Source organism: Prionailurus viverrinus, chromosome E2 (assembly GCF_022837055.1).
Source record: "Prionailurus viverrinus isolate Anna chromosome E2, UM_Priviv_1.0, whole genome shotgun sequence".
NCBI lineage: Eukaryota > Metazoa > Chordata > Mammalia > Carnivora > Felidae > Prionailurus > Prionailurus viverrinus.
The window spans coordinates 43,163,313-43,187,179 of record NC_062575.1 but is presented as its reverse complement, the minus strand read 5'-3'; the positions used below and the strand labels follow the sequence as shown (position 1 = coordinate 43,187,179).

General features: G+C 56.4%; 1 protein-coding gene across 1 annotated transcript in view; it reads left to right on the top strand.

Moving 5' to 3' along the window:
* Positions 1–23,867, top strand: part of PEPD (peptidase D) — a 112,096-nt gene that overhangs the window by 1,531 nt on the left and 86,698 nt on the right. Inside the window, exons 2-5 of the mRNA XM_047836422.1 lie at positions 7,028–7,211; positions 9,197–9,324; positions 17,474–17,537; positions 23,357–23,404. Of these exons, the coding sequence (XP_047692378.1) occupies positions 7,028–7,211; positions 9,197–9,324; positions 17,474–17,537; positions 23,357–23,404 (424 nt within the window). The remainder of the gene's footprint in view (positions 1–7,027; positions 7,212–9,196; positions 9,325–17,473; positions 17,538–23,356; positions 23,405–23,867) is intronic.

The window sequence follows — 23,867 nt, the reverse complement described above, 5'->3', positions numbered from 1 at the left end:
CTTGTTTGGATGGGCGTGAGCCTGGAGCTGGCGGAATCCTGGAAGGAGGGCTCTTACAGCAAAGCTGATCCTCTGGGCCTTGGCGGGGGGGAGGGGGGGGGGTTGGGCTGGATGGTGAGGGAGGTGACACAAAATGACAGGGTTCTTGGAGAGGTGCACCACTGGAAGTGCAGGGAGCTTCCGGAGCTTGACAGGGCCTCCTTGGCAGGAGCCATCCCAGGCCGTGGTGTGGGACTATCCTGCCGGACACTTTGAATCTGAGGTCAAACCCTAGCAGCTTCTTTAAGGGAGGTAGGTTCTGAGTGTGTTTCCAGCAAAATTCTGTGCATCTGCACACACAGGACAGATCAGGGTGTCAGACGTAATGAGGCACTATGCCATCAAGTCACGGTCATGGGCTCCTCTGGGGGTCGGATTTGGTTGCCTGCAGGGTCCTCCAGAGCCTGGGCCAGGGGAGGCTGTGAGAGTCTCAGGGACTGGAGTGTGCTGCGTGTGATTTGGGGAGCACTGGAAGCCCTAAACTAGCATCCCAGATTCAACTAGAAGACCAGGTGCAATAAGAAGCTCCCCTGGGGAGTGTTTCAGGGCTGACCCCGCTCTGTCCTACCAGCTTGAGCAGGGACGTCATGTATGAGATGGAGGGTCCCATAGCCCCCAGAGGGTCTGCTCTGAAGCCCTCCCTCACCGCTCGACCTCTCATCCCATAGCACTTGGTGCCCCCTCTTTGAGCCATGCCTGAGCCTTCCGTGGTCAGAGATGAGACTTGGCTGCACCCAGAGCTGCCTACATCTCCTCCCTCACCTGGCTTTTTCCTTTCTCTTCTTGGCTGTGCCCACTCACCTGCTGGCCCTGGAGTGCCCTTGGCCTCCGATGTAACTATTCACATACGTGCAGGCCCAGCTTAGATGATGATTCCTCCTCTTAGAAACCTTTCCTGACTGCCCTCCCTCCTGACCTCTGATACAAGCTTCCTGCTCAGAACTCCAGAGATTCCCAGTTTTCTCCGCTGGCAGGATGCTTTTCCGTGTCAGCACACCTGCCAGTTGTGGTTGAGATGTTGCTTCCCTTTATGCCTCTTCTGGCATCCTTGGATCCCAGGGATCAGGTCATTTTGTACCTTCAGGGCCATTTGGCCACCCTGTGATTGGTGCTGGGTGACGTGATGCCTAATGAATAAAAGGGGAACTTTAATCCAGTGTGCTGTCCTGCTTTGCAAGGAGGCTCTCAGTGATTGAGGAAAGGAAATGTGGCGGGGCGGGGGGGGGGGGGGGGAGACAGAATTCCAAGTAAGATGAAGAAATACCTTAAAAAAATTTTTTTTAATGTTTATTCATTTTTGAAAGACAGAGAGAGAGCACGAGAAGGAGTGGGGCAGAGAGAGAGGGGGACACAGAATCCGAAGCGGGTTCCAGGCTCTGAGCTGTCAGCACAGAGCCCAACGCAGGGCTGGAACTCCCAGCCAGCCAGATCCTGACCTGAGCTGAAGTCGGACACTTAGTCAACTGAGCTACCCAGGCGCCCCAAGAAATACCTTTAATTCTTTAACCGAGTGGCTCCCAGGGAGCTGCTTCCCAGGGAGCCTTTGCCAGTGTGGAAAAGCAGATGAGCTGCCCTCGGTGTGTACCTGTTGGGTCATAGGTCATGCCGGAGTCAGCATTTTTAGGGAGAGAAAGTAACTGGAGGAGTCAGGTTCTGGATCAAAGCCTGTCCCCACCCTGATACGAACCTTTTGCTCCTGGAGAAGAGGTGTCAGGCTGACGCTGGTGGGTGGGTAGGGGTGGGTCTGTGGGAGGCAGGCTGGCCTTTGAGTGCTCCTTTGCCCTCCTCTGGCCCTTTTCCAGGCCTGGTCCTGACTCCATAGCTCTCTCTCTCTTGGTCTCTGTGTATGCTTAGACCCCCCTGACCCTTCCCGGGAAAGAGGGAGGCAGGGTGGGGGAGTGTTGGTCAGCTGCCTCTAGGCCCCTCCAGCCAGGGTGAGTGGGTTGCCCTTGCTGACAGCCAGCCAGTGGGCTTGGGGCCCAGCCCGAGCCGGAGGCTGAGGGTGAGGAAGCAGAGGCCCATGGCTGGTCTTTCTTGCTGGGAACTTAGCAGTGTGGGCCCCATCTAGAAGTGGCATTACACTCTAGTGCGGGGATCTTGTCCTTGTCTGTGCCGTGGACCCCATGCCCATTGGTGAGGCCTGTGCACCCTTCTCAACATGTTTTTAAATGCATGAAATAGGGGCTCCTGGGTGGCTCAGTCGGTTAAGTGTCCTACTTCGGCTCAGGCCATGATCCCGCAGTTTGTGGTTTCGAGCCCCGAGTCGGGCTCTGTGCTGACAGCTTAGAGCCTGGAGCCTGCTTCAGATCCTGTGTCTCACTGTCTCTCTGCCCCCCTCCCCCCCACCCCCGCTCATGCCCGCTTGCTCTCTTTCTCTGTCTCTCAAAAATAAATAAACATGAAAAAAATTTTTTAAATGCATAAAATAAAATACAGAGAATTACAAGGAAAACTAATTACATTGAAATACAATTATCAAAATGTTAATAAATTTGCTGTATAGTAATATATGCTTCTTTATTAACACATTAAGTCATAAAAACAGCAGGCCTAATGACCACCCTAATTATGAAGTAGCGATGAACAAGAGTGATATTTTGAGATCCCGTGACATCAGTAATATGATAGGAAAACACATATGATTGTTGCTGGTGACAGATTCATACACTGCTGATGCTGCCATGGTTAGTTCCTTACATTAATAATAACTGAAGAAAATGTACAGTTGAATGAGAGGTTAAAGGCAAGAAAGATCTACTTTTTCCCCACCCAAGAAGATGGAATCCCTAAGTTCTGTGTGTGAATCCTCATGGGTGAATCCCCCGTGGGTGAGAACCCCGCAGGTGGCCACTGAGGCAAAGGAGGGAGTGGCTCAGTATGGTTTGGGGGGATAGGGTTGCAGGGACAGCAGCGTCACACTCTCCCCAAGGCTGGCCCCATTCCTGGTCACTGGCTGCTTCCTGGGCCCTGGCAGTTGGTAGGGGTGGGCTGGCCTGTGGGGACCGGAGCTTGTTCTCTGGGTCTCTCCCGTGCCCCAGAGCTGGTGTGCCAGCCTCTGCTGGCTTATTTACACTGGCACTTGGGGATGACCTGGCTTTTGCCTTTTCAATTCTGGGGATCTGTGAAAGCGCCAGTGGAAACTAGGTGGAGGCGTTTTATTGGTGCTGCTTTTGCTGAGCTTGCGGGAAGTCACCTGCACTGGCTCTGGGCCCCATGTTCTGTTGGGGATGGGGGGAGAGGGTTGGTTTACGTCAGGAGAAATTAAAGGGCGCGTCTCTATAAACCTTGATTCTGGGGGTGCCCTGCAGTAATGCAGCTCCTGGGCTGGCCTGGGCTGCCCTTTTCCGTTCGGGCTGAGACCCATGGAGACTTAGGGAGTATTGCACGTTTTCTTCACAATAACAGCTGATGCTCCTAGAGAGGATTCTTAACAAGTTACCTGTCTTGTTCTGGGCTGCTTGGCCCTTGGGCCAGAAGGTCTCAGTCCAGATGCTCTGAAACATGTAGGCCTCTCAGAAGGTTCTGGACAAGAGGAAGCCCAGCTCTTCTTCTGAGAGCCTTCCTGGTGGGGGCATGGTGGCAGGCCAGGTGGACCTAGTGTCTGGTGTGTTTAAGGAGAGAGGGTCAGGGAGAGGGGTGAGGAGTGGTGGGGGATGAGGTGGGCCGGGCGAGGGGATGGGTGCTGGCTGCAACTGAGCATTTTCAGCCAGTTGCGCTATGGAGTCTTCGTGCATCCGGGCAACTTTGGCCGAGGCCACCTGCAGCAGTGTCTTAGTGATGCTCCCGCTGGGCCACTGGGGAGTCTGTAGAGATGAGGTTCTTCCCTGTGCCATCCCCTCCCTGGGATTTGCTGAGTGAGGGGAAAGAGTGTGGGGGGCCGTGCGGGTGCTGGTGGCTGCACTTTCGGTTCCTGACTGCATGGCCAGCTGGGATGCAGGCATGTTCACGAGCTGTCACCTCTGCCCTTTGATCCTTGTGGCTGAGCACAGCAGAAAAGCAGCCCAGCTCAGAGGAAGTCCTGGCCCCTGTACAACCCTTCTGTAAGGGCGAGGCCCAGGGACTGGGGTGGGGAGCTCTAGCCCTGTCGACACGTGTGGGGTGTGCGTGACCCTTCCTCCCTTTCTGGGCCAGGGTGGGCCCAAGGGTCCTGCTTCCTGCCCCACTGGAGCCGACGTGGCAACTTCTGATCTGCACAGCTGTGTGGGTGGCCCCACATTGTGACCGTTGTTTACTCAGCAGATATTTATTGAGTACTTGCTGTGTGCCAAGCGGAGTGCTAGGCACTGGGGTGGCAGCGACCAGAGCAGGCCCAGATCTGTCTCCATGGGATTACTTTCTTGTGCATGGAGGTGGACCTCCCCAGTGAGCACCAGTACATACAGATTGCCTATGTGTCAGAAGGTGGATGTGTCGGGGCACCTGGGTGGCTCAGTCGGTTAAGCACCTGATTTCGGCTCAGGTCATGATCTCGTGGTTCACAGGTTCAATCCCTGCGTTGGGCTCTGTGCTGACAGCTCAGAGCCTGGAACCTGCTTCGGATTCTGTCTCTCTGTCTCTGTCTGCCTCTCCCCTGCTCGCTCTCTCTCTCTCTCTCTCTCTCTCTCTGTCTCTCTCTCTCTCACACACACACACTCTCTCTCTCTCAAAAATAAATACACATTAAAAAATTAAAATAAAAAAAAAGAAGGTAGATGTGTCATTTCAGCCAGGGACCTGGCAGGGCCTCACTCAAAGGGGTGATGAAGAGAGTTTCATGCAGGGTCAGTTTACAGAGCTGTGGGCAGGTTAAGGGGACCTGGGAGAGAAGAGGAGGGAAGCTGGTCAGGAGCCAGGGAAGCCAAGCTGTGGTCCTGCAGGGCGGGACAACCAGCCATCAGGTTCCAGCTCACCAGGGAGAGCAGGGAATGGATTCTGTGTCCTCCCTCCACCCTTTAGTCTCCTGCCCTGCCTCCCAGCGGCTAAATCCACCTGGAGCCTTACTGAAGTGCTAGGGGGACCTGGGCGGAGCAGGGAAAGTGGATCTGGAGGGTGCTAAGTGGGGGGAGAGAGGAGAGAGCTGTGCGTGTAAAGAGGAAAGCCGGGGAAGACCAGAATGCGGTGGCTTTTAAGCCATGATGTGCATGGGGGTGTCACCTGCTCATGTGTCCCCGTCTCTGAGGGGCCCATGGCCAGGTGAGTGCGGTGCCTGGCTCTCATTCTGGTCCCTGGCAGAGCCTTCTTTCTCAACCAGCTCTGGGCTGTTTCTGCCCTCTTGGGCCTGCGTGCTCACCTACTGCCCCCTTCCCTGGGGCACACACCACATGCACTTGCCTGACTCCCCCGCCGCCCCCTGGGCCTGGCCCGGCAGCCTTCCTAGCCCCCAGCACACTTGCTAGGATGTTACCTCTGTCTTCCGTCCCCTGTCCTCCGTTTGGTCATTCTTTCGGAACGAAGGTGAGATTCCTGCCCTCCTAGAGCTTACGTTTTACCTGGGGAGACCATGAGCAAGTAAATAAATGATGTCAGCCAGTGCCCTGTGCTCTAGAGAGGAGTGAGGAGAGTAGGGGATAAGTCTTGGACAGAGTATTGGAAAGCTTCTGGAAAGTGTGGCCGTTTCTGCAGAGGCCCGGATACAGTGAGAACGGGAGCCATCCAGGCCCCTGGGGAGTGTTCTTGTTGTTTGGGGAAGAACTGGAGTCCCAGTGCAGGCAGAGTGGGGCTGCATCCCCTCAGTGCCTGGTAGCTCTGGGCCAAGTGCACTAGGTAGCAGAGGGGGTGCGCAGGGGAGGGCCTGCTCCGATTTGCATTGTAAAGTGTCCCTCTGGTTGGGGGAAGCTGGGACTGAGAGAGCCTGGAGAGTTCCCTGTGGTTGTCCAGGCAGGAGAGGCGTTCCTCCAGCTGGAGGTGGCGCTGAGGGGGGAGCGAGCCTGAGCCTGGTGGGGGGCTGTGGAAAGAGTGGCCCCCAGGTGCCTAGGAACCCAGAAGCTAGGCGAGGACTGGGAAGCCACATGAGGATTTTGGGTGCAGGTTCAGGAGCAGGGGTCACTGTGACCCGGCCAAGGCCAGGGAGGGGATCGAGGAGAGCATGGGCAGTAGAACAGTGGACTTGAGTGACTGCAGAGGATATGTCCTGCAAAGGGGACAGAGACATCAACTGTTGGAGGGGCGTTGCGGTCAACGGAAGTAAGTGTTTTTCCTTATTTATTTTTTACAAGGGTGAGGTTCCTGTACACTGGTTACAAAGAGCGATCCTGAGAGGGAAAACTTGATGCTGGAGCAACCGGGGAATAGACATGGGATGCAGGGTCTGGAGGCAGGTGGGCTTTGGGGGGTAGGTGCTGGGAGGGTGAGCTGTTTTCTCAGTGTAGAGGGGATTGGGGTGGGGGTGGGGAGAGACATCCACCTGCTCTCCTGTGATGTGGGTCCTTCAGGAGAGCACCCTGAGGGCTGCCACTGCCCAGTCCATCTCACCATGATCCTCTCGGCACAGACTCACTTCAGGCCCTGGTACTGGGTGTCCTGTGTGTGTGTGTGCTGGGGCCAGGTGGGTGTCCCGGCCCAGGATGCTGGGTCTGTGACTTGAGAAGACAGCATTATGAAGGCACTGGGCAGGGATCCAGTGTTGTCTGGGCCAGATTACAGCTCATTCTTGCATGGATAGTAGGATCCTTGAGGGCAGAAGTTGAGTGCGTCTCCAAGCCATTGTAGGCTTCCCTCCATGGGCCTCACCTGCCAGCTGGTTAAACAGACGCTGTTTTCCCTCATCTGCTCTTGGGGCCCGGCGCTCGGGGACAGCAGGGGAGGGTGCGGCTGAGGGGGTCCTGTGGTCTTCGGCAGCCCAGCGAGGGGCTGTCTCTAGGTCAGGCAGATTGAGGTTAGACCAGCTTGCCCCATGCTAATGGGGGTCCCACAGCAGGCTCGGCCCTCCAGTCACCTGAGGCCACGGGTGGCGGATGTGCTTGGTGGCGCTAACAGAGCCTATGTGGCAATGTGTGTTCGTGTCTTGCAGACCTTCCTTTTGGCTGGGGAATGAAACCTTGAAGGTGCCGTTGGCACTCTTTGCCCTGAACAGGCGGCGCCTGTGTGAGCGGCTGCGGAAGAACCCGGCTGTGCAGGCGGGCTCTGTGGTGCTGCTGCAGGGCGGGGAGGAGACACAGCGCTACTGCACCGACACCGGGGTCCTCTTCCGCCAGGTGAGCCCGCCCTGGTAGCTTCCTGTAAGCGTGCACCCGGCCTTCTGTGGGCTGCCCGCCCTCCTCCACCATCGGGCCTGGTAGGCCCTGGGCAGCTTTACCCCCAAGGGGACCCTGCAGAGGCTCTCTGAGGGCAGGTCGAGGCGTGGGCACCCAGGAAGCCCATACCCAATAGTCTGGAGGGGCAGATCCCTCCTAGCTGTGGTCGAAGGCAGAGCTGATGCCAGCCAGTCTCAGCTCTTAGGTCAGAATACAGAAAGATGACATTCTTGGGGGAGCAAGTAGGCAAGAAGGCCTCACGGAAGAGGCAGTATTCGGTGTGGGCCCTTGAAGGCCAGGGTGAATTCTGACAAGTGCAGTTGGGTGTGGGTGTTCCAGGCTGGGGAGGAGGGTAGTGTCCACAGGAGTGGGTGGTAAGAGGGTGGGCTGGGCAGAGGTGCAGATGGGGAGGTCTGACTTCCTGGGGCCAGATTCTTCCTGTGCTAGGGAAGACGGGGGCTGCCGGGGGCTGCAGACATCCGGGAGGGGGCGTGTGAACAGGGTGCTGAGCAGGAGTAGGAGGCCCAGACATTCATCATGGTTTGGCCATTGCTGACTCACTGACCCTCACCGGGCTTCAGTTTCCTGACCTGGGAAGTAGACTAGGGACTCCTTAAGGATCTGGAGCCCTGTGCGGGGGAGGGTAGTAGGGGCAGCCTAGCTGCAGCCTGGATGTGGTGGCCTTGGCTGGGAATCGCTGGCATCACTCAGTTCCCAGGAACAGGAGCAAAGGCACTGAGCAGAGAGGCTCGCCCAGAAAGCCGGAGACGCCCTGAGCCAGCCCCACTCATCGATCTTAGCATCGCACTCACTCTATAGATGATGCAACCGAGGCTCCGAAAGGAAATGACTTGGCAGAGGGGGAGCTGGGACTAATTAGAGTCGCATCTCTGGACTCCAAGTATAAGGCTCTCTTCTCCTCCCTGCCACTTGCAGATCTGGGGCCTGGCACCCTGGGAACTCCGGAACCTCCCTGGGGACATGGCTGTCCAGCATCCAGGCCAGGAGGAGTCAGGGAAATGTGAAGGGGACCTGAGTGTGGAGGCGCGGCAAGTGGTGGCCTCCCCAGCTGGGCTGCGTCCCCTGCACAGGACACAGATGGGCTGTCGGCTGCTGAGAGCCATTGGGGTGTTTTTATGCCGCAAGTGGCTCCCGCTGCACATTTCCCATGCCACATTGTTCTTGCAGCTGCAAGCCTGCAGTCCCCTGGTTGCTAGAGACGTGGAGGTCTCAGTAAGGCTCTTCTGCCTAGTCTTGAGGCTTCCTGAGGTTTACGTATTTTGTGGTTTAAAAATCGATCTCCTAAATTCAGCCTTTGGCTCCCTGACTGCTGTTATGCAAGGTTAATTTTAGAAGAGATCCTCCTCCACTTCATACCTTTCGAACATTATTTTAGCTCAATGTTTATTGCTAAACACTGAAGTCATCAGCTGCCCCGGGGGTGGAAGAAGGAAGTAAGAAGTCCTAAATGGAGGACTCCTTTCCGTGCAGATGTCTGGCCTCGGTGTCTAAGTCAGAGTGGCATCTTGCCCACCTTCGGGCATGGGGGCAGCAGAGAGGCGCGGGCAGGGCTGAGCCGGACCCGTGGTGCTCATGGGCACCCGTGTCCTGGCGTGCCCTAGGGTGCCCTGCGGGGGGGCATGAGGGTGTTGCTGGGGAGGGGTGCAGGTGGGGCTGGGGCATGTCGTGAAATGTGCATCATCAGAGAAAGCCGAAAGCAGGATGGGAGGAGCCAGCCGGGCTGCCCCATGCCAAATCCCGGAAGTGGGAGACAGCCCGCAGCTGTCAGGGGACAGAGTGGATAGATGGACAACTGTGTGGGGCTGGGGGGCCCCAAGCTGACTTTCCAGGGTGCTCGGTGCTCGCTCCGACACCCCACACCTCTCCCTGTGCCTCATGTTTTTGTCCTGCTGACCGGGTAACCAGGGTCCTTGTTCTCACCACAGGAGTCCTTCTTTCACTGGGCGTTTGGCGTCACGGATCCAGGCTGCTACGGCACAATTGATGTCGGCACCGGGAAGTCAACCCTATTTGTGCCCAGGCTTCCTGCCAGCTATGCCACCTGGATGGGAAAGTAAGGAGCAGTCTGGGCCTGCTGACCACCGCTGGGGTTGGGGCAGGGGGAAGGGTCTGGCCTGTGGTGACAAGGAGGGAAAGAGTAGCCGGGGATGGGGGGCGGGGTGTCAGAGGTCAGGCCCAATGACTGTCTGCTCAGGGCCATAGCCTGCGGCCTTGGTTGGGAAGGGGTGTCAGAGCCACAGACTGTGGTCATGTTTGTTTGGAGGTACTATTTATTAATCTTGAAATTCTGGATTCTCAGCTTTGTTAAAATGTCAGAGGCTGTGGCCCCAGTGAACCATCACTCCCGCATGGCATCAGTGGGAGGCGGACCCACCTTGGGTGTCATGGGGGTTGGCTCAGGTCAGAGAGGGCAGCCTGGGACCATTCTCTGAGGCCCATCGCTAATGTGGCATTGCGGGATGCCTGTCGTGTGCCCGTCTCTGGCTCAGATGGACGCCCTGCCTCAGTTGGCTCACCCATGAGACAGGTCAGTGGCCGTAGGCTTGTGCTGTGTGAAGAGTGTGGGACCAGGGCTGGGCTGTGCTCAGAGGCCTCCTCCCCATCATCCACAGCCTCTACCAGCTCCAGGGCCCTTGGCCATGTCCACCCACCTTGGGAGCCATCCTGCTTGCACAGAGGTGCTGAGTCAGACGCTGTACTTCACTGTGGGTGCTTGAGGTGCTCAGGGGATCCTGGAAAATGCTCATCACCTTCAGCATGTCGTTCCTGCCTGGAGGGTGGTCATTCTGGGCAAACGTCTGAATTGCAGCCCTCGCTGCCTCGTGTCCTCGATCACTCATTACCAGGTGGGCTGGCGGGCCTGTGGCTGCTACAGGGAGCTGCTCTGTGCAGACCCCAGGACAGGGCCTCCTGTGCCTCATGCAGCACCCTTCCCCACCGGCCCTTCAGTGCAGACTCCATAGCTTCTTTGGTTGGCCTGAGAGATCCCTCTTCTGTCATCTTGGGGCAAGGGATCCAGGCTCACAGGTTGGTAACGTTTCTCCTTTGGGGCTTCCTGGCCCCAGGCCTTCAGCTTTGCCGTAAAGACAGCTTTAGGCAGCACTCACGGCAGAAGGGAAGTGGGCTGTGCTTCCCTGGAGGACATTCTCCTGCTTGCCTCTGGGGGAGGAGGGTGGGAAGTGGCCATGCCTGATCCACTTGGCCTCTGGAGTGCGTGACTGAGCAGCCACGTAGGTTCTGGCCCTCTCAGAGGCCTCAGGGCAGATGGCGTAAATGTGTCCCTGCTGTAACGAGCAGGTTCCCACTGGCCTCCATACCCAGGTCAGGGTGGACACGGAAGGTTGTACTGTCTTCTTCCCAGAGGGATGGGGCGGCACCTTGGTCAAGGTGATCCAGGCCCAGTGACAGCCCCCAGAGGCTCTACACTGCCCAGGCCTGGGTGGGGGTGTGTGGGGGAGTGCAGAGGCAGATGTCTGCTCTGTCCTCTGGACCTCCCTGCCTGCCTTGCCACAGTGTCTTGTGCCTGCAGAGAAACTGGCCTCGGGTTTGGCCTGGGGCAGGCCTTCCTCAGTCCATTCTTCCTGGACGCCTCCTCCTGTTAGATCAGCATATCTGGGCCTGGAGACATGGGTACTCCTGGGAGGGTGGGTTCCACCTCTCCATCCTGTTGTAGCCTTTATAGTCAGTCTTCATCAAATTCCTGGTTGAATCCGTACAACTTCCCTGCTTTGAAAGGAAACAGCAGTGTGGTGGTGTGGCCTGTGCAGGTCCTGTGGGCCCGTCTTGCTGGAAGCTTGCCGGACGGCTCAGCACGGCCCCTTTGTGGAGCAGGTCTCGCCACTGCTGGGGCCTCTGATTCCTTATCTGGGGAACAGTGACAGTGCTGCTCGTGAGGCACCGCCAGGGCTGTCGTCAGAGTGATGGTCACTGTGGGGACGGTTATGTTTGTGGCACTGAAGTGAGGTGGTAGATGGCAGGGACGGGCAGCTTGTAATGTCCCAAAATGACCACAGCAATATTTGTGGCCATTCCCTATGCAGAGGTGGAATCTGTCCCCTCCTGCTTGACTCAGGTCAGGACCTGGTAACTGCCTCGATGTGTGAGTGTGGCAGGGTCATCTTGTAGACAGACGATAAAGTGCACTGTGGTTTGTACTTGGTCCTACTCAGGGACACTGGCCCTTGAACCCGGCTGCCATGCCGTGAGGGGGCCCATGTAGGAGGGACCTCATGGAGAGGAGCGGAGGCCCAGCTGACAGCCAGACCACCCATCAGAACAGGTGACTCCCAAGTCCCAGCCCTTGGGTCCTGCTGGTGAGGTCCCAGACCTTGTGGAGCAGAGATAAACTGTCCACTCTGGGCTCTGTCGCAAGCCCAGACCTTCAGGGTCCGTGAAAGTGAAGAGTGTCCGTATGGTTTGCTACAAAACCCTGGTGACTGGTTCAGCTGTGGTGAGAAGGTTCCTGGTGAGAGTGTAGGTCTGGTCTTAGTAAGAGGATTCCTTCCAGACCCTTCCTGCACTCTAGGCGGTCACTTAGCTGCCAGTGGCATACCCCACAAAGAGCCGGGGCCCCTCTGCAGCACCCGGGGTTGTGAGCTGGCTGTCTGTGATCCTCCCTGTGGCTCCCTACTGTCTCCAGGAGTGCCGGTCCTGCAGTCGGAGACGTGGGCCTGGGTGGGAGGGCTAGGGGAGGGTGTGAGCAGGGCCTCACTGGAGTTTCTGTCTGGAAATGTAGGGGAGCCTCTGAGTGCATTTTCTCTTCTGTCTGCTTGCTTTTTATGTAGGGCTGACTCTTGTGTGAAATTGGGGAGTGCCTGTCCTGGAGGGTGGATGTCTTTTGGGGCAGTGGGAGGAAAGGCCTGTCCCTGCCTTAGGGACTCTACCATCCAGTGGGAAAATCTGAGCAAATCTCACTATGTTTCCCCACAGCCACCATCTGGGGAGCCACATGGCACTTGACTGGAGGGTTTAAAACCCAGGACCTGATTGGTCAGGGAACAGCTGTTAGCAGTTGGCTATTCTGAAGCATAATCTTCAATAATACAGGAATAATATTCTGTGCTTTGGTCATGGCTGACTTTCAGGACCACTGTTAAAAGTTCTCCTTCAGTCTGTCCCTGCTTTGCCAAGCCAACTGATTGTCTGGTGCAGACACAGCTGCTTGTGCGGCCTTTGAGTATAGAAATGGGTCTGCAATGTGGGTCTCCCAGTTGGAAAGGCTCCATGCTGGGTGGGCCGGAATGAGCAGGTTGGTCCCCAGGGGCCTTCTGGCTCCACAGCAGAGAGCTAGACTCCGGTTTCCTACAGACCTGGCTCCCCACTGTGGCCACCTGGGCAGGCCTTACCCTTCCTCTGTTCTGGCGTGGCCCTTTCCTGGTCCCCATGTCCCCAGCCTTTGGGAGAGAAGGCTCAGTTATAGTGGGGCAGTGGTAAATGAGTTGGTTGTTTGGGGCTGGAGCTGGGGAATGGCCGGATCTGATTGCATGTGGCTATTTCCAGACACTCATAATCAATAGGGCTCAGGAGCAAGGCTGCGGGATTACCTGGCCTTTGCAATCAAAACCCACCAGCCTGAACATTTGACCTTCAGCTCCTCAGCTTCCTTTTCAGTCTCCGATGGCTTTTGAAAATCCATCTGGCAGATCCTGCAATCCACAGTCGTCCAGGGAAACAACACCCCCATCTGCGGGTCTGCCACTTCCTGCACAGAGGGCCTGTCCCGTTGTCAGGGCAGCAGACGCCGAGGGGTCTGCCTGCTGCCCGGCCTGTTCCTCACCCCGGGCCTTTTTGGGTACAGGGGTAGGGTAGCTTCTCATTTGTTTTCATTTGGAATCTTTGCTGACAAAAGTCCGGGGCCTTTGGACGTGAGAGTGTTTCCCATCATGTCTTGTCAGAATCAGGCTTAGCTGATGGCAACTTTGGCTGCCGGGGTGTCTGGGGTCCTCTAAAATTGTCTCCGGGGCGCCTGGGTGGCGCAGTCGGTTAAGCGTCCGACTTCAGCCAGGTCACGATCTCGCGGTCCGTGAGTTCGAGCCCTGCGTCAGGCTCTGGGCTGATGGCTCAGAGCCTGCAGCCTGTTTCCGATTCTGTGTCTCCCTCTCTCTCTGCCCCTCCCCCGTTCATGCTCTGTCTCTCTCTGTCCCCAAAAAATAAATAAACGTTGAAAAAAAAATTAAAAAAAAAAAATTTAAAATTGTCTCCATAACTCAATACTGGGCAGCCTCAGCGCCCAGAGAGGGTGAGTGACTTTGGGCCTGCGGGGTCTGGGGGGCCCTACTAGAACCTTTGCAGCTTGACCGTGTTCTGCTCCTGTTGTCTCCTGGCTGAGACTGTGGCTTGGTATGGGAGACAGTGGGCCTGGTGTGGGGTTTGCAGGGAGGAGGGTGCTTATCCTACTGAGGGCCCTGACCAGGAGTGGTGAGGGAGAGTTTCCCCCCGGGCTCAGGGCCTCAGGGCCTGAGCCCTGCTCTTTCTGGTATGGGAGCTGATGCGCATGTGCTGTGATGTGTGTGTGGGTGCCAGGGGAGTGGTTGTGGGTGGGTGTGGTTTGGGTGTATGCGGTATGCGGTGTGTATGTGCACATGTGGGATGGGGTGTGCAGGGGCGTGTGGTAGGGTGTGATGTGGTATGTGTGCATATTGTGGGTTGTGTATGTTGTGAGTGGTTTCTCACAGCTACCGTTCCGCACCCTGTACACACACCTGGGTCAGGAGGACTGAGGCCGCCTCAGCCCACCTGGTGGCCTCACCCTGTCCCTCCCTCTGTCTTCAGGGAGGGGCACTGACGGAGGTGCAGGCCTTCCCGAGGAGGCTGAGGGAGCCCCTTTGGCTCTTACCCCAGGCAGTCCGGGGTTGGGGGAGCCTGATCTCAGGCAGCCCGAGGCCTGACTAAGCGTTTGCCAGAACCCTTGGGCACCTTTCCCGGGGCTCTGGCTCTGCTGATCACGGGCCTCCTTTTGATCACCTCCGGAGCCCTGGCTCCCCCGATGCCCAGCACCGCCTCCCGGCTGTGATCGCCAGGATCAGGAACCTGCACTGCTTTGGAGAGACCTGTTCTCTGACGAGCCACTGGAATGTTGCAGTGGTTGCCGACCCACGTTGGGAGCGAGTGCCAGTGCTGTGCTGTGAGCAGGATGAGAGGCAGCAGCGTTGCGTGTAGCTGAAGGCAGACTCTGGCCGCTGAAATTGATGGTGACTGCTGTAATTTGGTCCTGTTATTTATTCATTAACCGCACACAGGTGGGCAGCTAGCTGGCAAGACCTGTGCTTGGAAATTTCATATTCTGAAGGGTTCCATTGTGTCTACACCACAGGCATTCACTTAATGTCTCCTTCCCACAGGAGGCCCTGCACGGGGCGTGGGTACTCACAGTGTCAACCCTGACCTTGAGTTCTGGGAAAGGCCACCTCTAACTCATGCTGGCCCCGGCTGCTGGTGGTGAAGTCACAAACTGCTTTGAGTGGGGTGCTCTCTCTTCTCTCCTGCCAAAGCCGTCCCTTCCCTTTGAAGGGATAGTTTCTAGGGTGAGGTCAGCTTCTCTGCTGACCCACTCTCCCCTGGTCCAGTGGTTTTTTCTGGATCTGCCATGTGATGGGATCTGGCATGAGCTGCCCCGCTGGACCCCGAACCCCAGACAGGGCAGAGTGCAGGCCCTCCGTGTGGCTGCCGCCAGCCTGGCCCCCAGTGGGTCCTGTAGCTGCCCGCTGACCTCTCTTGCCTGTCCAGCGGGGCTCTTGGAGCAGCCGCTCCTTCCCTGGTCGACCCCACCAAGTCATCACGGCTGAGTCTCTGGTGGCTGGCTTGATGCGGTGGCCTGGCACACATCTCCCTTAGGGTGACATTTAAATTATTTTTACTATAATTAGCCTCAAAACATGAAAAACAAGTAGTATTCAAACTTAATTATCTGTGCCCTTTAGGAAAGAATGGCAGGCGAAGTGCCAGAAAAGATGCTTTTCACATTGTATCTGTGAAGTGATCGTTCCTGTTACGAACCAGGCCTGTGGCTAGTCAGTGGTTTTGACCCTTGAGGCCCAGTGGGTGCTCAGGACTGTGTCATTCGACTTCTTTGAGGAGGGCAAGGGGCACGTGGTGGGACTGACTCCTGCCCTGCCTTCCTCCCGGATAATCAGGGTGGCTGGCCCTGGCTGCTCCTCAGCCCCTGTGGCAAGTGGAGCGGCTTATGGCTGGTAGGCGAGGGGTGGACAGGTGAGCACACAGCCCTGGGGCCACCCACAGGTCACAGCTACCTCGTGTTTGCCTCGCCATTATGCCTCCTCCTCCCATCTCCCCTGGTTCCGTATCGCGAAGACCTTGACCTCAGGCTGAGTGTGTGGAGATGTTCTCAGGTCTCCAATCTAGGTCTGTGCTGAAGCCTGACCACCGAGACTCCCAGGCAGGGCAGGCAGGCAGGCAGGCACACATTCCCTGGGGTAATGGCTGAGATGCCCACCTGTAGGGAGCATCCCCTGAAAGCAGGCCCTTTGCACTTCCCAAATCTGCTGGGAGTTGGCGTTGGGTGCCTGCCACAGCTACAAGCGATGAAGTGGCTGGGGACCAGAGGTGGACTGGGGACCTGCTGAGGATGCAGGGCATCCGTCCTGGAGCTGAGACCGAAGCTGGTGCAGTCGAGGGTGGACGTGGTGATGACACTGATGGCCCCACCCCTCCCTTCTGGCATGTGCTTTTGCGCATGGCTGAGAGTGTCACCGCTTAGTAGCCGAGGGTCAGTGAGCTGTCCGCAGTAAGCGGAGAACCGGGGCATCCCGCATCCAGGTGCCTGTCATCTGTTCCTGCCCCGTAGCTCCTTCAGGTGGTACTGCTCGTGGTGCCAGACTTTGGCCATTTGACGTTTGAGTCCTGACTCAGGCGTGGAAGCTAATGTGACTGGATTGTGCAAATTTAATTAACAGCAAGAGCTTGACACCCAGTGCCCACTTCAGAGAAGCCAAAAGAGAGATAAAGCAAAGAACGTTCTGGGGCACCGAGCGGCTCGCTGCAGTGAGACCGTCATCTCTTCAGCCCTGCTCGCCGTGTGTGGCTGTGAGCTCCTTGCTGATCCCTGAGGCCCACCCATCTGCCCCCCAGGTCCATGCTCTCTGCTTCCTGGCCATGATCTGTCTGGCGCATGCTTGAGTGGAGAGGGAAGCCGTGCAGGGCTCAGGGAGGGTAGTGGGCTTCTGTTTCCCGGGCAGTGACCCTGGTCACTGATGTCTTAAAGGCACATGGAGCTTGCTCTTGGAGGTGGCCATCTCCAAGTCTGGAAGTGTGCTCGCTCCCCTGCCCCCTCTGGGCGTCCCCAGGCATACTGCCCTTGGCACCCTCACCCCCCTGTCATCTGCTCACCCTTGCGAGTCCAGGAAGCACAGTCTGAAAACCATCTGCTGTTTTCTCCCGAGGCCGCTTTCGGATCTAACACTCGATGACTAGAATACCATGTGATCACAGGCAGGCTGGGGGGTATATCCCCTGTGCTGATGTGGTGCCCAGGCGTGGGATGGCGCAGGATGGCGTGTGTGCGTCAATAGACTTGGCTTGTGACACCCTCCCCTCGTGTGGCTAGTGCTCCACTTCATGTGAGTTCTGTCACCAGCAGTGACATCAACTCACCCACCTGCCGGGAGGCGGGGGGATGGGGGGGTGCTGGCTGGACCATTGACCGTGACCATGACCATGACTGGGAGCCCTCCGGCAGGTGGCCCAACCTCCTCCTTCCTTTGTCTGTCTTCTCATGGCTGGTTTTTCAGAGATGATGAGTAAGCTTGAATGTTCTCATCACAATGAGTAATACTGATATTGACTTCTTTAAAATGTTAATTTTAAAACTTTCCTTTAAAGAGGCTCCATGGGGGGCAGCTCCTGGGAGGCAGCTTATTTCATGCCCCAAAGGGTATACTGGCTGGCTGCCTGGTGGGCTCTTGCTGGTGGTGGAGAGTGAAGTTTGGTCTGCAGATGCTTGCTGCAGGCAGCCAGGGTCACGGGCTCCAAGGACGAGTGGAGGTCAGCTGGGGAGATCAGGAGAGGCAGACGGTTCAGCATTAAATCTGTGGCCCAGTGCCCCTTGCCATCCGAGTCTGTGCCTGCTCTGTGTCGGGGCGGGAATGGGCCCCGGGGCTTTATGGTCTGGGCTTGAGAGCGGGAAGGCAGCCCGTGCCGAGTGTGGCCAAACCCTGACCCTGGTGTTCTTTGTGCTTCCCTTTGAGGATCCACTCCAAGGAGTACTTCAAGGAGAAGTATGCCGTGGATGACGTCCAGTATGCAGACGAGGTCAGTAGCAGCCGGCTCCTCTCTGTGCAGGTCAGGGCTTCCGTCACCCCTCCGTTCCAGCATCCCCTTCCTCTCGCTGCCATAGCCTGGCTGTGTGTTGTGGGATGCCACCGCCCGGCTGCCAGCCACCTCGGCAGTGCCCACATTTGCAGAGAGCAGATGGGAAGTGTGTACCTCAGACCTCCCTGAAGGGGAGGTGCCTGGGCGGTGCCCTGACTCGGCAGCTGGAGGCCTCTGTACCTGGGTTGTGGCTGCTGAGCTTCCCAGTGGGAGGACAGCTCTGGGAGGTCTGATCTAAGCGCCCCTCGGGCTCAGCCCGGGCCTTCACGTGTGGGGAGGTGCTCCCCCACAGACCATTGCCAGCTGCAGATGCTGCTGTCAGAAAAACCCCAGACTTTGAGAGACCTGTGGGTGGGGTGCAGTTGGAGGCCCCCGGATTTAATCTACTTCCCAACGTGGGTGCCCAGGGGTGTCATGTGGCCTGGGTATGTGAATGACTGTCCTTCTGGGACTCTGCATCTGTCCCGAATCCAGACAGTCACAAGGGGCTTCCCCTGACTTTCATTGCTGATGGGGCAGGACTGGGGCAGAGGTGAGCGCAGAGCCGTACACCCCCATGGTCTCCTTAGGGGACCAAGGCCTCCAACACTGCAGCCACTGCCAGGTACACAGGGAGGCCTGTATTACAGGCCCCGTGCCCCAAGCACGTCAGTGCCTGCTGCTCCAGGCCTACCGCCAGCCTGGCAGGATTGGCGGGATGGGGCCCTCGCATGCCAATTTCCCCAGACCAAGGTGGCACGTGGACATACATTAAGTGCTGGGGGTCATTGTGGAAGCAGCAGAGGAGCCAGCCAGCCAGCTTGAGTAAATGTTCCAGGGGTGTGTGGGCATCAGAGCTTGCTGGGACCCAGGGCTGAACTCCGTAGCCAGGACACGGTCTGGTGCAGAGGGTGACCGTGGCCCTCGGTGCCTGGTCAGGGGGGCCTTGGTGAAGGAGTGCGGCTTGCACCCATATGCCCAGGGCCATGGGCACCTGTTTCTGCAGCACCTTCTGCCTGGTTGGGTTGTGGAGAGAGGGTGGCTTTTGATCTTTCTTTTTGTCCTTGGATTTCAATACTGAGTTACTGGGGGGCAACTCATAGCATCTAAAGAGTCGGTTAATACACTTGTGACCTGTTGTATTGATTTCTTTGGGTATAGGATCTCAAATAGCCTGAACATTTACTCACGTGCTCCTAATGAGGTCATTTGCTACTTACCTTGCATCTCTAAGTACCAGGGAGCGAGGGACTCGCTCATCCTTCGTTCTGATTTTGTTCCTGACCCTCTCCTTGGCAAGTGCATCCTTCCTGCCTCTATAAACTGCATTTTAACATTATCGTCCTTGGGGACCTTGACCTTTCCAGAAATTTGGAGGGGGCAGCCTGGGACTCACCAAGTCAGAGCATCTCTTCACTGCAGCCTCCCCAGCTGCATTCTGACATTTTTGCTTTTATGGCTGGGGGAAACTCAACTCCGTTTGTACTGTGATCTGGGGGGAGAAGAGTAGAACTGGCCTCCAAATGCCGTGAAACAGAGTCTGGAGTGGCGGGACAGGAGAGCCGGTAGTGATAGTGTAGAATTACAGCCCCAGAGAACAGCTCACTCTGAGTCTGTATGTACAAAGCAGAGTATTAAATGAGGTCTTCAGAGGAGTTCAGAGGACAGGATGTCAGGTCCAGGAGCTTTTTCTGTGTCCTATCATCGCTGCTGTCATCGTTAATCAGTACTCATCACTGTTGCCACTGAGGTTCTTACTGGACACGAGGCTCACTGTTAACAGTTGGTCAAATGCTTCACTCTGGGGTGGCACCTGCTGGTTCCAGCAACATCCCTTGTGCCCTATCCCATGCAGGCCACAGCCCCTGCCCCATTGCAGAGGAAGCCAAGGCCAAGGTGAAAGGCCCTAACTGTGGGCCCTTAGCCGGGGAAGCAGCAGAGTTAGGGGGCAACCCCAGGACCTTTGGACCCCAGAGACCCTCCACTTCTGCATTTGCTCTGTCAGACAAAGGGGATGACATAGACTCCCAAGTGACTTCGATTTTCTGTGGCTCGAAATGGAGCCTGATGATATAGACTACTGGATTAAGACACCTGTGCTGGGGGGCCCTTGAGGTGCTTGGGACCTGCTCCATCATAGACGGTGACAGGAAGCCCCTTGGATCAGGAAAGGACTCCTCAGGCCACTTCTATGGTGCCGAGCCCCAACTGGCTTTGGGCAGTCTTGGTTATTTGTGACAAATCACAGATGGGGAGCAGCTCACTTGTCTTTTCTGAAAGAAGGCAGGAAGGCCCACACCCCAGGCTGTGGCTGGTCACTTGACGTCATGTATAAAATGCAGGCGTCTGATATAGGAAACGTGGCTGCCTGGTTCCTTTCATCCCCATAGACGACCTGATGTGAATTATTAGGAAGGTAGAGCAAATGGTGCCTCCCTGAGAACGGGGTGCTCAGGAGAACCTTGGCAGGTGCTTCAAGACATCTCACTCAAGTGCGGTGCAGAGGCTGGCATTCCTCATGGGAGGGCAGCTGCAGGGTGGAGGGCACGTTTCGTGCCCTTGCTCTCCTTTGTGGTGCCGGGCACATGTTGGGAGGTGCCAGGGTCACTGGCTCAGATGCGGGCAGGATGGATGAAAGAGATACCATTGTGGCGGCACAGAGACAGATGCTGCCTGCCTCTCGGCCTCGGTGTGGAGAGGCATCAGGGAATGGTGGGGTCTGAGGGCAGGGGTGTGGGGGGCCCTGTGGGGATGGCTGCTACATCTGGACTGCTGGTCCAGAGTTGCTGGCAACTTCATTTTGTCAGGAGGAGTGCCTGCAAATCCATGTAGTATGTGATCTTTCCTGATACTTAAATTTTAGAAGCAAGTTCATATTTTTAAATGCATTCCCAGCCACCAAGTTGCACCCCTGTTTTTGACTGCCATGGAAAAGAGTTCATTTTTAAACGTTCAGATGCTTGCAGGGTCCAGCTCCCTAGAGCAGTGCAGGCTTTCTTACCAGTACCATTTAAGGACTGTCCTGCCCCTTTCTCTGGATCATCACCCATGAAGAGTAGCCTTCAGGCCTGGTTGGGGCCCTGGGCATGAAGGCGCATGAGATGTCCTCGGGAAGCCTCTGATTGTCCCCAAGGTGGGGAGGGTCCCTGTGCACAAGGCCCTGCTAAATTCTGTGTGTGCCATCTACCTCGACCTGCCAGAGAGGCCTGGCTGCTCGGGAAATCGATGCTGGCCGTGGTACGAAGCAAGTCAGGGGCATTTAATGGCACTGGTTTGTGAGAGCTGATGGGTCCCCAGTGACCACTGCTCCGTGGAAATGAAGCCCTGTGCTGTCAGAGCCGTGCCGTCCCGTGTGCTGGAGCTGCATTTTGAGCTGGCAACACACAGGCGCGTCCCGTCTCCTTCATCGCCAGGCCTGGAATCAGGGTCTGCTGATGAGAATGTACTGCTAATGGGTGTCCGCGGGGAAGGGTGGGTGGAGCTGCCAGGCTGGGGGAGGTTTTGCAACCGCAAAGGTAACCAGGGCCCGCTCAAGCAGCCGTGATCGATGAAAGACGCTGCCCTGCCAGAAGTAGCAGACGCCCAGCCTGCTCGGTGTCGGGGCTCGACCCGCCTGCGCATCAGGCGGTGCAGAGAGGACTGCTTTCTGCATTATTCCTAACCGGCACGTCCTGAGCCGTTGCCGAGAGAAAAACCGTCAGACCACACATTTGTTATGTGGCTCCCCTCTCCCAAGGACAGTAGCACATACAATCCCCAAGTGCCTGCTTGCTCTCCGGTGCTGCTGCCGTAATTGACGGAATCATTCTGTGCTGATGAATGTAGACCCTTCACATCGACGTGACAACACACCCAGGGGCCTGACATGCACAGCTCTTGTTCTTTTAATGAGTCCCCCCCCCCCGCCCCCCACTCCTCCAGGAGGGCCTGCGGGAGTGGCAGGGATTCAGCCAAGCCGTTGGTTTGTGCAGCACAGAGGTGGGGGATTCAGTCTTCAGAGCGGTTCCGAGTCAGAGGGGGGGTCCGGGTGGGGAGGGAGCCTTGTGCACCATGGTGGGAAGACGGTTGGTGCACATGTGGAGAGTAACCTGGCCAGTGGCATCAAAAAGGTCAACGTATATGGCGTTTCACCTAGCAGTCTCACTGGGTCTAATTTTGTTTTTAAGGAAATAAATTTTTGAAGGAATTTATGTTAAGGAAATAAACACGTGTAGAAGAATGTTCCTCAGGCATTACTTATACTGGTTAACCATGAGAGATTACTTAAGTGTCCAGTGGAGGAATGAGTAAGTAAATCGTGTGCCATGTCTATTGAGAGAGGGCCATGCAGCCGTATGTTCAGCTCCGAGGCTCGCTCTTTTTGAACTGTGAACCTCAACAAATGAGCGAACCCATAGTCTTTCTCATATGTGAAATCTGGACATTTGTAGCACCAGCTTCACGGGTGGCGAAATGAGATGATGTCTGGAGGACTGGCGCAGGCCGTGATCAGGGGCTCATTGGCTGTTTACCATCCCCGGCCGTAGTGACTGGTGGGAGTCACGTGGCTGAAGAGTACTTAATCTCAGGAAATAAGTGAAGTGTGTAACTCCTTATGATCCAAATGTCATTACAGATCTCTGTTTTTATGTGCAGAGGTAAAAAAAAAAAGTCTCTGGGGATGGGATTGTAGGTGTATTTTATCTTCTTATACTTTTCAGTATATTCCAGGTTTTCTCTGGGAGCCTCTCAGTATTAAAAAATCATGTATAGATATACATATGTCAAAACTTATCAAAATGTGCACTTTAAATATGTGCATTATACAGTATGTCAGTGGTAGCTCAGTAAGGCTGTTTAAGACACAAACAAATCTTCCTCACTCTCGCCCTGTGTCGGGGTGTGAAGGAGTTTAGGGTGGGGGGGGGGTGGCTCAAATGCAGTAGGAGCTACAGTAGCCAAGATGCAGGGCAGACTGAGGAGTGGGGGCCAGGAGAGGGAGAAAGTGCACCCACTGGGGTGGTTGGCGTTCTTGGGGTACAGATGTCATGGCTAATGCAGGGTGGTAGGTGCTTTGCTGAAGGAATGGGGCAGAAGAGGAGAGAATGAGCGAGCCTGTCTTGGGGGGCCAGAGGGCCTCGGTTCTCAGTATACACTGATGAGGTGGGGAGGAGGCGCGCCAGGCAGAGGTGAGAGCCCAGGCAAAGGCGTGGAGAGATGGGGTTGCAGGACACGCTCCTTCATGGCGTCGGGGTGCAAAGCAACCAATATGCAGCGGCAAGAGGCCTGCATGGGTCAAGGGGGAAGCAGGGATGGAGAGTAGGGATGTAGGATGGGGGACAGAGGGTAGACAGGGTCTAGGAGATGAATAGGGGACAGGGAGGAAAGTGTCTGCCCTGGGGACAGGAGGCTGTTGGGATCAGTGCCTAAGAGCTCTTACGAACAGGTCTTTTAGGCGGGACCGGCAGATGGACAGAGGTGCTGGCCTCGCAGGGTGGGCAGGTCTGGTGGTTTTGAGCCTGGGATGTGTGTGGGGCCTCGAGGTAGGGCAGCATGTGGGAAGGTGTGCCATGTTTGGGTTTGAATCCCTGCCAGTTGATAGCCGCGTGGCTTTCAGAAGTCCCTTGGCCTCTGTGAGCTTCGGCGTCCTCAGCGGCAGGATGGGGACAGCAATGTCACTGCCCGTTTTAACACTGTGCTCCGTAAATGTGAGCCGCCATGATTAAGTAATGATGGTGTATCATCTCCATCGAACGTCTTCACGGTTGCTCAAAAGTGGATTTTTCTTTCTGACCTTTCAGATTGCCAGTGTCCTAACATCACAAGGCCCCTCTGTGCTCCTCACTTTGGTAAGTGGCTGGTATCCAGGGACCGGACACCACGGGGAAGGGTTTCGGGGAGCTGCCTGTCCCAGCAGAGGCATAGGGGAGGATTGAGAACCTAGAGGAATGGTCATCGGTGACACAGAGCGACACCTTCTCATCCGGGGTGGCTGAACGTGTCCAAGGTCACGACCTCGATTCTCCCGTGTCCCTGGGATGTGCTGTGTTCTGGCAGAAGGCCGCTGTGACAAGATACCTACTCTAAGGGTTAAAATAAAACCCAGCCGGAGAATGTATTTGTGTCAGGCTGAGCTCCTGGAGTCCATGGATGTAGAATATCAATGTGCTTCCACCCTGTGTCTCCTCCGTTGTTAATAGGATTTTAAAGACGCACCTGTGGCATCTGCCCACGAGGGTGCTGGGCTTGTGGCATCAGATTTAGAATCGGGTACACTGAATGGCCGAGGGCCTGCCACAGCCTGAGGGTGGG